This window comes from Coloeus monedula (assembly GCF_965178545.1).
Source record: "Coloeus monedula genome assembly, chromosome: 13".
Taxonomy (NCBI): domain Eukaryota; kingdom Metazoa; phylum Chordata; class Aves; order Passeriformes; family Corvidae; genus Coloeus; species Coloeus monedula.
Genome location: NC_138793.1, coordinates 8,486,828 through 8,500,339, shown reverse-complemented (window position 1 = coordinate 8,500,339; position 13,512 = coordinate 8,486,828). Strand labels below are relative to the sequence as shown.

At 37.9% G+C, this 13,512-nt stretch overlaps 1 protein-coding gene across 1 annotated transcript in view; it reads right to left on the bottom strand.

Moving 5' to 3' along the window:
- Positions 1-2,959: 2,959 nt before the first annotated feature.
- Positions 2,960-13,512, bottom strand: part of ADCY7 (adenylate cyclase 7) — a gene marked incomplete at its 5' end in the record, with an annotated part of 30,728 nt that continues 20,175 nt past the window's right edge. The window contains 11 exons of the mRNA XM_082289841.1: positions 2,960-3,791; positions 3,907-4,031; positions 4,557-4,671; positions 5,427-5,534; positions 5,971-6,117; positions 6,747-6,902; positions 7,466-7,547; positions 8,736-8,893; positions 10,259-10,297; positions 10,970-11,032; positions 12,152-12,289. Coding sequence (XP_082145967.1) covers positions 3,645-3,791; positions 3,907-4,031; positions 4,557-4,671; positions 5,427-5,534; positions 5,971-6,117; positions 6,747-6,902; positions 7,466-7,547; positions 8,736-8,893; positions 10,259-10,297; positions 10,970-11,032; positions 12,152-12,289 — 1,278 coding nt within the window. The 3' untranslated portion in view covers positions 2,960-3,644. The remainder of the gene's footprint in view (positions 3,792-3,906; positions 4,032-4,556; positions 4,672-5,426; positions 5,535-5,970; positions 6,118-6,746; positions 6,903-7,465; positions 7,548-8,735; positions 8,894-10,258; positions 10,298-10,969; positions 11,033-12,151; positions 12,290-13,512) is intronic.

Here is a 13,512-nt window from a genome sequence, read left to right as displayed (position 1 = left end):
TTCTTATCAGAAAGGAGCATATATTTAGAAACCCCTCACATTAAAAGGCAGTTCCCTGTTCACCAAAGCTGCAGACCAATAGCACAGCTCTCGGGCACAGAGAACTCAAGCACTGTTGTCAGGGTACAGGTGCAGCCAGTGGCTCATCCAAGGAGGCTTTTCCCTGTGCTCCTCACTTACTCTCACACCATCACACAGTGCTGCACATGGCTTCTACCCCAGGCATCCTTAATTGTTTTTAAATGGTGCTTTTCTTTAATCCGTGATTCCAGTATAACCCTGGACTCAAGAGGAGTAAGCTGTAGTGTTCCAGTTCCATCTGCTCAGCCATCCCTGATGTGTGCAGTGGCAGGGAACTGAATTAAGAGGTAACTTGCAGGCCAAACAGCATTGTGAATTCCACCCTCTTCCCTCAGTCTTACGGCCAACATCATCCTTGGTTCCTTCTTCCCTTCCTTCCTCTCTAAAAATGCCTGCAGAAACATTTGTTTTTAAACTTTCACAATTATTAAAATACATTCCACAAAGTTCTGTCAACCTGGGTTTTTCTCCAGTAGTTTCAATTGTCCCAGAAGAGTTCTTAATAGTCACCACTGGAATTTTTTCAGTTCTAGGTACTTGCAGCTGAATTACTACTCTAGGGAATGAATTTTTCCATTAATATATAAATCATTTTAGTGTCAAGAAAAAGACAAGATGCATGGCAACTGTACGAAATCCTTACTGGCTCCTTCCATAGCATCTCATTGCCCACCACTCACCTTTTAGATGGTGCAGGAGGTGACTGCCAATGACGGAAATATTGACATCTCTCATCAGCTGTTGAACATGTAGATGTCACTCTAAACATTTTCTACTGGCAACATTTTTTAAAAAGATAAACTAAACTCAGTATTTATGAGTAAAAATGGTCCCATTAACTCTGCAGCACTATAAAAAATCTGCCTCTTTTTCATGGGTATCTTCATCAAAATAATTGCAAAACTAGACATGTTTCAAGAAGATTTTTTATTTCATAGTAAAAACAAAAGTTTGTTCTTTAAAACAGGCTGCTAAGTTCCAGATGTTATTAGCTCTTCAAGTTAGATACAGTGCCATTTTTTCAATTTAAGAAAAAAAATAATGCTGCAAGGAAGGTTTTTCTACTACAATTGTTTCCTCAATGTTAAGTTTCACAGTTCACTCTCAGAAGGACTTCTGAAAACAATTATTTCAGTACAATTGCATGTTAAATTGAACTTTTTCTGTGGTTGAATATAGGTTTCATATTATACAGTTCCAGTTCTGGTGAGAAATTAGTCATCCTCTTTTTCATTACACACAGTTTCTAACTTCCCCAAGAAGGCTGTGCACAGCACACCAACTGAGCAGTTCTTTCAAACCTGCAACCAAACCCAACTCCTTCCCCTTTGGAAGCTGCAGCTCTTCCTGCCACTTCTGCAAATGAGGTTGAGTTGAAGTTACACCCAAACAACTTATCAGCCTGACAGGCAACATCATGTAAACAAAAGCATTTCAAAATGCTGTTACAGACAGCAAATGTTCTATCATAGATAACTTAAATCTACAGTCTACTAGTTCTGTGAACAGGAGCACTTCAGAGCCAGCTCTATTTATAGGCATAATGCACTTTTCAAAATAGATTCATGAGACTAATGGTCACTTTACCTAACATGACATCAAAGACTGCTGAAAGGAGCCTTTGACACATGCATGGTCCTATAAAACAATAAATATCTCAAAACAAATGCTTGCTGAGCACCTGTAACTAACAAATACACAACATACAAGGGTAGCAAAAGCTATTTGAAGGTTTATTCAACCACAACACTGACTTGCACTAACATGACAGCAAGAATGACACTTCCTTCTGCAGCAGAGCCCATGCGTGAACTAGACGACCTCAAATTAAGGTTTTCTTACATGCTGTTTTCTGTTGGGGACCTACTACATACATAGATTTGATCTACAAAATTGACAAAGGCTATAAGCACAATTTTTAATCCACAGTTGGACAATATTTAGATTTGTTCCTATCTTGAAACATAGTCACTTCATGTTCTATAGAAATTACACAGTAATTAGAAAGCGTCAGTGATGCATGGGACTGCTTAAACACTTGTCCAGGACAGGTTGGTACTAAACCCAGAAGCATTAGGAAATGCTGCTCTGTTTGTAGGAGAGTAAGGCTCAACCAAACAGCTGTTACACTCACTAATCACTGTGCTGTTCAGCACCACTCCATGTGGTGTATGGGAAAGGGGGAATCCATCCTTAGTAATGGACATAATTGGGCACAAGATGTTAGCCTTACAAATTACTATCATCTCCACCAACAGAAAACAGATTAAGAGATTGCAATAAGTTAAAAATGCCAATGTAGAAATTAGCAAAAGCCACTAACAGCTTAAAAACCTTACAAACTAAACTAATCTACACCAAGTCCACAATGATGTTATGAATGCTCCACTCATGCTTCCAGTATTGGGGCTCTGCTGAAATATTTCCATTATAAATACATTTTTTCCATACATCCTTTCCATACGTAACCTTCAAAACCAGTTTATGCAAAAAATTGCATTGCCTTTAAAAGGCATAGAAACCAGCCAATGGCTAGTCAAACTGTGGAAGTAAGAACAGAAAAAAAAAAACCAAACCAAACCCCACCACAGACACAGTTCTGTTTATACAGTATCTGCTACTGTTTCTAATACTATTTTAGTAATTCTGTTCTTCAGCTTCCCAGCAATTCAGAACAGATTATTTTTTCTTCCCTAAGTGCCCTCAAGAACACAGCACAGAATCAGAATTCTTGCGGGGATCAGCAACACCTGCTGCTGTCAGAGCCTCTCCCCCATGCTCCTCACCATCACATGTATTTTTTGAAATTTAAAGTGAAAAATTTAAGACTTACCATGAGTGAACAAAATGCACATGCAGATACTAATTACAGAGAAATACAAAGGAGAACATGTAATATAATGTAAACACGCTGAACAAGATGAAAGTTACTTCTGAACAGCTCTTGGTCATCAAAACATCTGCATAACACAAGGTACTGCTGTGGAGGAGGCGAGGGTGGTGAAGTGACCCCATACTGTGCAATTCAGGTTTTTTCTCAAAAGAGCTCAGCACAGTTATCATTTGATACACTTGAGTTTCCTTACATTCCTCTTCCCGTTATTCAGTGTCTTCTGCTGTGAAGTCTGTTCAGCATTAATAGCAGGATCCGCAGAGCCCGCAGTATCACTGCACGTGTCTGGACAAACACAATACTGTAAGCAGGTGTGTGTCAACCAGGCAATGGAATGTCCTAACATGGTAATGAGTTCTACAGTGCATCCACACGTGTTGTCACCGGAGCTATTAAGACTCCCAGTAACTGAAAATGCTTCATGGCAATTCCAAGTAAATCTTCAAATTAATTCAGGAATAAGTAGTCTTTTTCAGACTGACGGTTGTGTATCTTCTATGAGCTTCTCAGAATTCTTCTTTATTAAAAAAAAATTATCTTGAGATGTAGAAGAGATACGAACAGTATATACATGTTTTTAGAATAAAGTCCTTCACATAAGGAGGGAAATTCTACATCTTCACAGAAGGGAGGCAGATCTAAGTCTATTTTGGTTAACTTCATTGTAGCCTCAGTTCAGTCCGAGGCCTTGGAACTTGGCTGTCTCAGTGCAAACAAAGTAAGTCCTCAGTTCTCCCTTGCCTTTGACATTGATGAGTCCCCTACATTCACATGAGTATCCCAGCTCCTGTAGTATTTTGCTTGTTTCTTCTGTGACCTTTGTGTGAAAAGAATTAGAAACTTGTGAATAATCAGAAGAATTTCACATTAAAGCAAAATTCCACAACCAATTAGAACTAATGCCTTAGACATTGCAAGGCTCGTACGTTTACCTGGATCTTGCCAAGTTCCCCCGTACTCTCCATTCGGCTTGCAACATTAACAGTGTTGCCCCAAATATCATACTGAGGCTTCCGGGCACCAATCACACCAGCAATCACCGGGCCATGATTGATTCCTGCATAAACACAAGCAGGTGTCATTGCTGAGGCAGGAAGTGATGGGACTTCCAGCTTCATTGTTAGCTATAGCTTCAGGTGAAAAAAACATCCGAAAACTTAACTGCAACACCTTTTTAGCAATCAGTACTGTTCTATAAATATTCATACTGTGGCTTGGGAGATGTGAAGTGACTCATTCATTGTAAAATGGGAAGTCTAGGGCACAAAGCAAAAGTCTTTCTCTTCTACTTTTAATACAGAAATAAGCATTGTTAATGACAATACTGTCTAGTCAACAGCCACTAACAGGGTACTTCACTCTTCATCTGTACCTTTCATTTCCTCCAAGTTCATCCAGCTGCACTGTTCCTGCTGCTCCCTCCAGTGATGAGAAAAGCCCATCCATGGAGGAGCCTGGCCTGTCTGAAAAGCTGACCAAACAATCCTGCCTTTGGCTATTCAGCACTTGGACCTGTATCATCCCACCTCATTTCTCACTTGTCTGAGCTGTGGAGTTCACATTCTCCACAAGCAGTACTTACCAACACGTAGGCGGAAGTTGTTAAAGGAATGTCGGTTGATGCCATCCAGTTTACTCATCAGGGCAATTCCATACTCCACCATAATCCCAATGTGAGCGTGCTGCCTTTCCCTATCCTGTGCAAGTCATAATACATAGTAATGATCAAATTACAACATGGAAGGCTGTGTCAGGCTGCTATTCCAAAGCAGTACTGGCAGGAACCTGGAGTGTTTATAAGGATGAGATCACTCATCCTTGTAACCAGAACTGCAGAATTTCAAAACTCCATTAAATTCAGCTGGGATGGCTGTGAGGCAACAAGCGTGATATGATTAAATTTTATAACAAATTAATGTTTGTCCTTTAGGATTTCAGCTTTAATTTTACATATTTTGGGTGTATTATTGTATGCATCTTAATGTCATACACAAAGCTGTTATACTGAAAACGAGCCAGAGAAATTCTTCTGGGTGACAAACACTTTCAGACCTAATGTGGCACTTCATGATTCTCTTTCTGTGCCAGTTCTCAGGTATCACAAAAAGCCTACTGTCAGTTCTGAGATGGCCTTTCCTTTGGCTCCCATTCTTTGAGTCCCCTACTATTAGAGCCCTTCTGTTAGGCATCTAGGAATGTTAAACTACTGGAATCAAAGATGAAAGATGTAAGAAGTATGCTGGGATTACAGACTTAATATCGGCTCTGGAAATAAAATGAAACTAAGAGATAAATAGTGAATTCAGCAGGAGACAATACACTCTTGTCACCTTTTTCCGTATTTCAGGAAGCCACCCTTCACGATTCACTTTTTTGTATCAGGTTACATTTTGTTACTTTGAACACACCTTTTCACTACAGAATACTGAAGGCAGATTCAGAGCCAACGTACCTGGTTGTTCTCCTGGCCTGGTGTAACACTGAGACCAGCTGCTGCCATGTAAGTGCTTCCAATTGTTTTTATTTTTTCAACACCACTAAATTTAGGTTTTAACAAGAGCTGTTTGAATGGAAAGAAAACAAAACTTGAGACTTTTAATACCGTATTTCAGTGTACTTAACCAGAAATTTTATACTGTCTACAATAAGCATTAAACATCTCTAGCAATACTATCACTCACATGAAGATTAGATAAAATACTGAAAATTAGGTTCACAGTTTTACTCTACCCACTCACAGGAGAAATAAAAGCACTGAAGTACTGAAATAAAGTCTTTAAATTCATGACTTTAAAAACTATACTTCTAATGGATTAGATGATGTACTTAGAAATCCCAACCAGATGGGAATATATGTTTCAAGACTGCAAGACTAAGTCAGAATATAAGTTCGGCATAAAAATAGTTTTTCCCCCTCTAATGCTCAGAGATCTAGTGAAACATTTATTTTGCAGTAAATATGTAATCCAGTGCATTTTTGAAAGAAGCTTAATTACCTCATCAAAATCAGCAATGATTTCATTTAACAGCCGCAGGCATTCCAGGCCTTCTTTATTAACATCACATTCAGTGTAAAACACCTTAAAATCTGGTACCGATGCAAACATGACACAGACACAGTCGTAGGATTGATGGTACCAGTCCTAAAGCAAAACAATAAACCCATACATGGTCAGCAGCCACGTTCACCTACAAGTGCTCACACTCATGACAATTGTCTGTAACCAGTAATCAAATTACAGCTTTCCTATGAAGTCAGCCACATCTTTTATTCTATCAGAAACATTAACGAAGTGGATTTGCCCAAGGAAAAGCTGAGATTCCTTAAAGGTATCTTAAAGGTTTTCATCTACTTGGACGCTGCCAATCTTCCGAGACACAGCATTGTTCACTCTGATGACATGCTGGCAGAATGAGATTTCTTTAAAAAAACCCCTCATTATCAGTGAACTTCTCTCTGGGAGATATTATCTGTTCGTCAACTAATTTCTCTAAAAACTATGACCTATCCTCTGGTAAAATACAGGCTTTGGAAAGCAGTAAATCTCGTTTAAATATTTGCCAAATTCTGAGAACAGATTTCAGTGACTGACACTAAAAGTTTGCATTTTTCTGAGGCCATCAGGTTAACAGGTTCTCAGGTTTACAAAGGTCTTGGAATACAAATAAGAGGCAAGGATTGCAGAAGTTTACATTCTGTTCTTTTTCACATCATTGTATATATCACCGAAGTCCAATTTGCTGTCCTTCACATAGGAGAGACTCAACACACCTCATTTCGTTTTTCTCCAATGAAATATGCAGCAACGTGTGCTGGAAGTACATTTTCCAGCAAAAGCCTGTTAACATTCTCCATAGTTTCAAATTGTTCATGTTCTTTTTTAAACTTATTCTTCCACAGACAATCCAGTCGACAGTAATAGTCAATCTGCAAAGAGACCAGATAGGATAAATCCATAAAATAACTCGTTGAAAAATATTAGGCAATTTTCTCAAGAAGTATAGTAGCAATAGTTTCTTCAAGGCCTTTTGGGTCTATATAGGTATGAAAAATGTGCTTCGAGAGCAAAGGTCAGAAAAATATGAAACAACCACTAAGACCAAATGTCATTTGGCACCATCAGGTGTATTTACCAAAATGACACTTTAATAATATGATGATTATTTTTATCTTGAATTGCTATGTTGATTTGGAATGAATACTGATATATAAATACAGATAGATCAAAAGTGGAAGAACCAGGAAGTTCTCATGTCTGTGATGCAAACACTGTTGAAAACTAGAAAAATATTCCCATCCTTTCACAGTAAAAATTTTTTGCATTACCAGTAACTAATTACAAGTATGTTATCTTCAAGACCAGAATATTAAAAAAAGATAAAAATATATACTAATTTGTAGCACAATTTCCAGGAACAAAACTTTTGCATTTTATTTAAATCAACTTGCTGCAAGTAAAGGAACTACGTGATTACATTTTAAATACATACCTGTTTTGCAAGTAAAACTAGGGTTATGTAAAACAGAACGAGATATAAGTTAGTCATTATCCTTGGCTCTTTGATGAAAAACCTGAAAATAAGAAAGCAGTACAAAGTCATCTGTATGCTTTGAAGAAAATCTGCACAATGGAGAGCTGGGCTAGGAGGTGAGGGGAAAAGCATGTTTGTTCACACTTGCACCACAGTGTCACTGTGTGTTTGTGCCAGTGACTGCCTGGGGACAGGTCCTGTCCTAACAACAAGAAAGGATTATCTGACAGTGCAATACATGGAATGATTCATTTCACATCAGGACACACTGGGTGCTGAAACCTTGTTCAGCAGCTGTTGTAGTGAGATGTTCAAGTAAACATGGCTTTATCTTAACGGAGCCATCTTAATTTTCACCAGACTGAGTTTCAGTTTCCATCCCACACTGCCCTACAAAAATATAGCCAACAAAACCTTGAGGTAGGAAAAGAAACTCTCTTATTTGTGAAAGGAAAGACAATAACAAATTAAAAACCTGAATTCCTAAGACAAAGACAGCAGTAAAATCATACCTGTATCTGAGTCACCACATATTTTTCATAGTAAGATCAGTCTTACCACATCTATTAATTTTCACAAATGCAAACTAAATTCTCATCATATGAATGATTAAGTTCACACAAGCTTTTTTAAGGTGTGCTGACAGGTTACAGCCCCTGCAAAATAAGCTTATTCTAATCTTCAGCTATGAAACTACGCTGAGGAATCTGAGAAAGACTTAAAAATTGACAGTAAAACCTTTGCATGTGATTTCTCTTCAGTATTTTCAGTTTCTGCAATTAGATCAGGTAAATTGCTGTTATTTTTCAAAATATCTTCACTTAGTAAGGTTAGTACATGTAGAGTTCACCATCCTATTGACTACCAAGGTCTCACAAGCACAGCTTGTGCCTCAGACTTTTAGCAAGACTTTTCTTCATAACTTAACAGAAGATCAATCTTATTATGACATTAATATTCTACTTCCTAGTCCTTAATGTAATCCAAGGCTTCCAGGGATCTCAGAAGCCACATAACAGAATGTTTTCAGAGAACACACACTTTGTTTAAAAAGAAAAAGAAAAAAAGAAGGTGAAATGGTCTAATATGATTTCCAGGTTGTTAACTTTATAGAAAAGTTTGCAATGTCTGGCTCACATGATTTTGATATTTAATACTCCAGTAAGCGCACAAACATCTAACACCTCCTTAAATGAAACATTAAAGGATAAGAAACTTTACAGTGCACCTGGTACTGTTGCCATAGAAGTCTTTGTGCTGAAGGGTATTAAAAATGATGAGGTAGACAGTCACAGCAATGGACAGGAGGAGAACTTTGAGTTCGAAGCTCATTTGAAGGAATACCGAGCAGGCTATGAACCCCAATATACAGCAGTAAGCATAATACTGTAAAAGAGGAATTTAAAGAGCCTTTGCATTATTCAGAACCTATGTCTAAGAGCTGTTCAAACCACAGCAAATGCTCTGGATTCATGGTCACTACAATTTAAAACAAAGAAATTACAGTCACTTAAAGCTTTATTTTTAATGGCACTAAAAGGATGAACTTAATATTGATTTTAGTTTACTTTTAAAATTTGTTATGGGTAAACAAAAATATTTAAACAGAAGAACATCAAAATAAGTAAGCAGTGCCAAATAAAAACTGAAGCATTGAGAATTTATCTCCTGAAGTTTATTAATTTAAGCAATTATTTATTTAAAGTTCAAGACTAATCTAAAGTAGTTCATAGTCCAGTAAACCAGCTCTAAACCAACAAGTCCAGCATTCTAATCCTATTTTGACTGTGCTTTCCCATTGTAACCTTAAGCAGATACCACATTCCCACCTCCCACCCCAGTAACATGTGAAGACCGTGACTGGTTATCCAGCCTTAGACACTGCTCCTTCGTAAGAACTTTGATGCTAAAAAGCATTATCAAGCTATGGCCACTATCCCTATTGTGGAATTACTGAGCACTTTTCCAGGGGAATCCCAGTTCAGGCATGGTGTCCAAGGTCAGCATGCAGCTGGCAGCACCAAACATGGTACCAGGTGTAGACAGGATTGCTCCCTGCAGCCTGGGCACAGGTGTGAGGTGCTGAACTGGCACACTTTAGTCTACAAGCAACTCTGCTCAAGAATTCAGTTCTCTTTATGCACAAAGCACAGTTTTCCCACCTATAATAACACAGACCTGCCACAGAACTGTGAGATTCTTGGCTAAACAGTTAACATTTCTGCTAAAGTGAATGAAATCAGAACAATTTATGAGGCAATTCCTAATCAGAGCCCAAATATAACACATGATACCAACACTGTCATCCTAAAGACACTGAGTCTACCTCCAAAAGAAAACAAACACTCTCCCCTCAAGCCAAACCTCTGAAAAAGGAACCACTATGTAGAGAACACCAACAGAGGTCTGTCAGCCACTTAAGCCCTTTCACTCTATAAAAACACTTTACTGGGACACTTGCAAGTACAGCTCTCACCTTTCAGACTCAAACATTGTCATCACCCTGTTCTGCTGGTTTTTTCCTTAGAGCTTTAGACCTACTTTTAAGTCTGAAATTTCAAAAAACTGCAAAGCCATACTTTACTCAGCACAACAATAGCAGCTGAATAATCTTGATTTCATAAAGAAATTTTCTGCTGTCAGATACCTAAAAAAGCTACTTTTTATAAAGCAACAGAACCTGCCACTTGGCAGTAATATACATGACATTCAAAGATCTGGCTTTCAAAGTAAGATGTATTCACTACTTACAGTTTCCTCAACGCAGGAATGAGTTGTGTTTCCAAAAGTCTGATTTACAAACATGCAAGAACAAAAAATTACCAGATGAATACAATGTGCATTTCATATGTTTAACTTAGGATTTGTCATAAGCACGTGAATGAAAGACTCCTCACACAACCTGCTGCACATCATTCAAAAATATGTCCATCATCTAAAGGGATGGCCAGGTGGCAAAGGAGCATCCCAAATACTTGGATGAACTCAAAACAGAATACTACTTTGGAATTAAAGACATAACAAGCGAAACCCTTAGAAATAATAAGGGTATCCTGCTTTTGTGTATTATGCTGAATTTAGCTTTACAGAAATGCTAGAGAACACCCTTCAAATATGCTGAGAGATCAAAATAAACCAAAACTTCAGTTTTATACATGAGTACTCCAGACTTCTGCAAATCCCTACAGGATGCACAGGAAAGCCATATATAACAACAGAAAATATCCCTTATAACTGCCTTGTGTCATGAGCAAGTCTTCTTGTCCAACAATTATAAAAAACCCCTAACTTTATAAATAAAAAGAAAATATATCAAAATACTGCCATCCATCTATATGATAGGAGTTGGACTTTGATGATCTTTGTGGGTCCCTTCTGACCCAGGATGTTCTATGATTCTATACCCACCATCCAAGACTCATTTCATTTTAATCCTAGAAATTAAGATGGTACTCTACTCACATTTGTGGTAGCACACAGGTCATTTGATCCAGTAAAGTTGGCAGGTTTGTTCTTTTCAGTAGTCTTGATTTATTGGAGAGCAGGGAAAAAAACCCCACAAAACAAAACACATCAACAAAACCACCATACAAACGTGCTAGCAGATAGTCACTGATTTTAAGTTTTTTCTCCATGTATTATACAGAGTGTTGATCTGGTTGTCTTTTCAGTGCTACTGAATAAATGTTGAAATACAATGGCATCCCATGTAGTTGTATTAAACATATCTGCACACACAAGCTGCAAGAAGGTTAAAATTTACTTATTTTCTGATTGGGGGTAAAGTTTTACATTATGGCTGTGTTAATCTAGCAGCTGTCTGGCACAAACATGTGGTTTTGTCTCATCCCCCAGTTTCACAGCTGCTGTTCCTGTTTTCTTTCAAGCTGTCTCTGGTGGTGTTCACATGACACCACTGTGAGTCAATTCAAGGACCTAAGCCAGCAGAAAAAAGACCCTACAAAAGAAAATTAAGCATTTTCTGCAGTATTGCTTTCAGAATGAACTCCCTGTGGAATCAGAAGAATGGCAAGGCAAACAAACACAAAGGATCAGGAGGACATCAGTTTTAGTAGTTAACTATCAGTTAGGTGGAACTGTTAACACACACAGCTTGTTTAAATAAAAAACACAGCACAGTTATTCAAAGGTACATACCCCAGGTGCAATACACTATTCAAACTAAATTTATAAAACAGATGCCATTTCCATCTTACTCCAGCAGTAACTATCCTCAAAGCCTTTGCTTTTCAAAGAGCCCTCCCTCATCTCCATTACTGCTAGTGAGTGCAAATACCACAGTGAACTGCTTGAAGTGCTGCCTGCCACAGCCAAACCTTTAAAGCCACATTAAAAAAGGAACACCATCTTAGTGATGAGGGTTACAATCAGGAGTTTTTATAAGTGCCATCTTGAAAACAAGAAAAGGTGGTGCAAACTAGAACTGAAATCTATCTACATGTACTTTCAGTTCTACAGACTGGGTGCTTTTACTTGACATCATGCACTATCCCTGTGGAAATCAACTTGTTGCAAATCAGCATTAGAAAAAGCAGCAAAAACTGGTACTTCATGAAAAGAATACAGGAAGTTACTTAAACTGTGCATGTTACAATAAATTCATCAATTAATGTGATTACTTACCATATTAAAAATGGCTATAATCAGCAAGGCAGCTATAGTGATGACTGCTAAAGGAAGCCTAAGCAAAGGCATTGTTTCCACCTTTTCTGAGACAGCACACAGATGGCGCAGGAAAGGCCACTGATCTGAGCAGCACTTCTGTAAACAAAATTAATTCATTTCAGTAACAGATAACAGTTTGATACAGAGGAAGAAATATTTCTACATATAAAGCTGACCTTTTTGCTACAGGAGAGTGTCAAGAGCCTTCACTGGAACTCTAATTTAGAACTTTGAATCTTGTCATTCAGAGTCAATGTTTAACACCTTTCCCCAACTGAAAATAGAGACAATGCTGTCTTTCTCCAATGGGGTTGGGTGCTAACATTTTCTAAATTTTGCTTTAAAAATACAGAATTATGACCTGTTTGAAAGTTCTAGAGAAAAGTAAATAAAAACTCAGTAAAAAATTTGTATTTTTTTAGTTATAGAGCTAAAATGTTATATTTGGAACTACATTTTCAGATTACTAAATCAAAACCAACCATAGGCAGTCCCCATTCTTGCCATCCCCATATCCTCCAATTGTTGCTATAGAGAAGAACATTCAGTAACGCATATAATTTTAATGACTGCAAGCATTATTCCGTGATACTGCACCAAAACACTCCCAGCATAAAACTCAAGTCTGATGCAACTGCAGTCTTGAATTTTCTGTTTTCTCCATGTGTTTCTACACATGTAGAAAAAACACCTGAATGCATGTACACACACCTCTCTCTCTACAGACATGTATGCAAAAATCCATCTATATATATATAAATACCATACATACATAAGATCCATATATCTGTCTAACCATAGTATTAAATGAATCATAAATCTTTATCCCATGTCCTGAGTGCAGTTTTCTCCTATTTTTTCTTTCCCCTTTACACAGCTTGAACGTGGCTCTGTAAGAGACCGTTTCTCTGCTGGGAGAGCTCCATCCCCACCCTGGGATGCTGCAGTGCAGTGGTGGTGCCTGTCCTCAGCAGCACCTCAGACTTCTCTCTCACCCTTGCTCTGGCACAGTCAGGTTTGATGAGTGCAAGGAACATTCTAAAATCCCTTCCCTCTCCCCACCCTGCCCCCAGGCAGTTCTCTTGAATTGAAGATTTTTTTTTTACTTTGTATCATTGAACTCTCCATCGCTGTGGGCCCTCTCTGTCACTGTATATTTTTAAACAGTAATTTCATGTGTTTAATAATGCAAAGAAAAAGGAACTACAAGTGCAAAGTGTCCTAATTGATGTAATGGTGAATTTGGAATTCTAACAGCTATGAAATTGTTGCCAATAAATTATTCATTTGTTTGTAATTTTCACTACACTTCATAAATT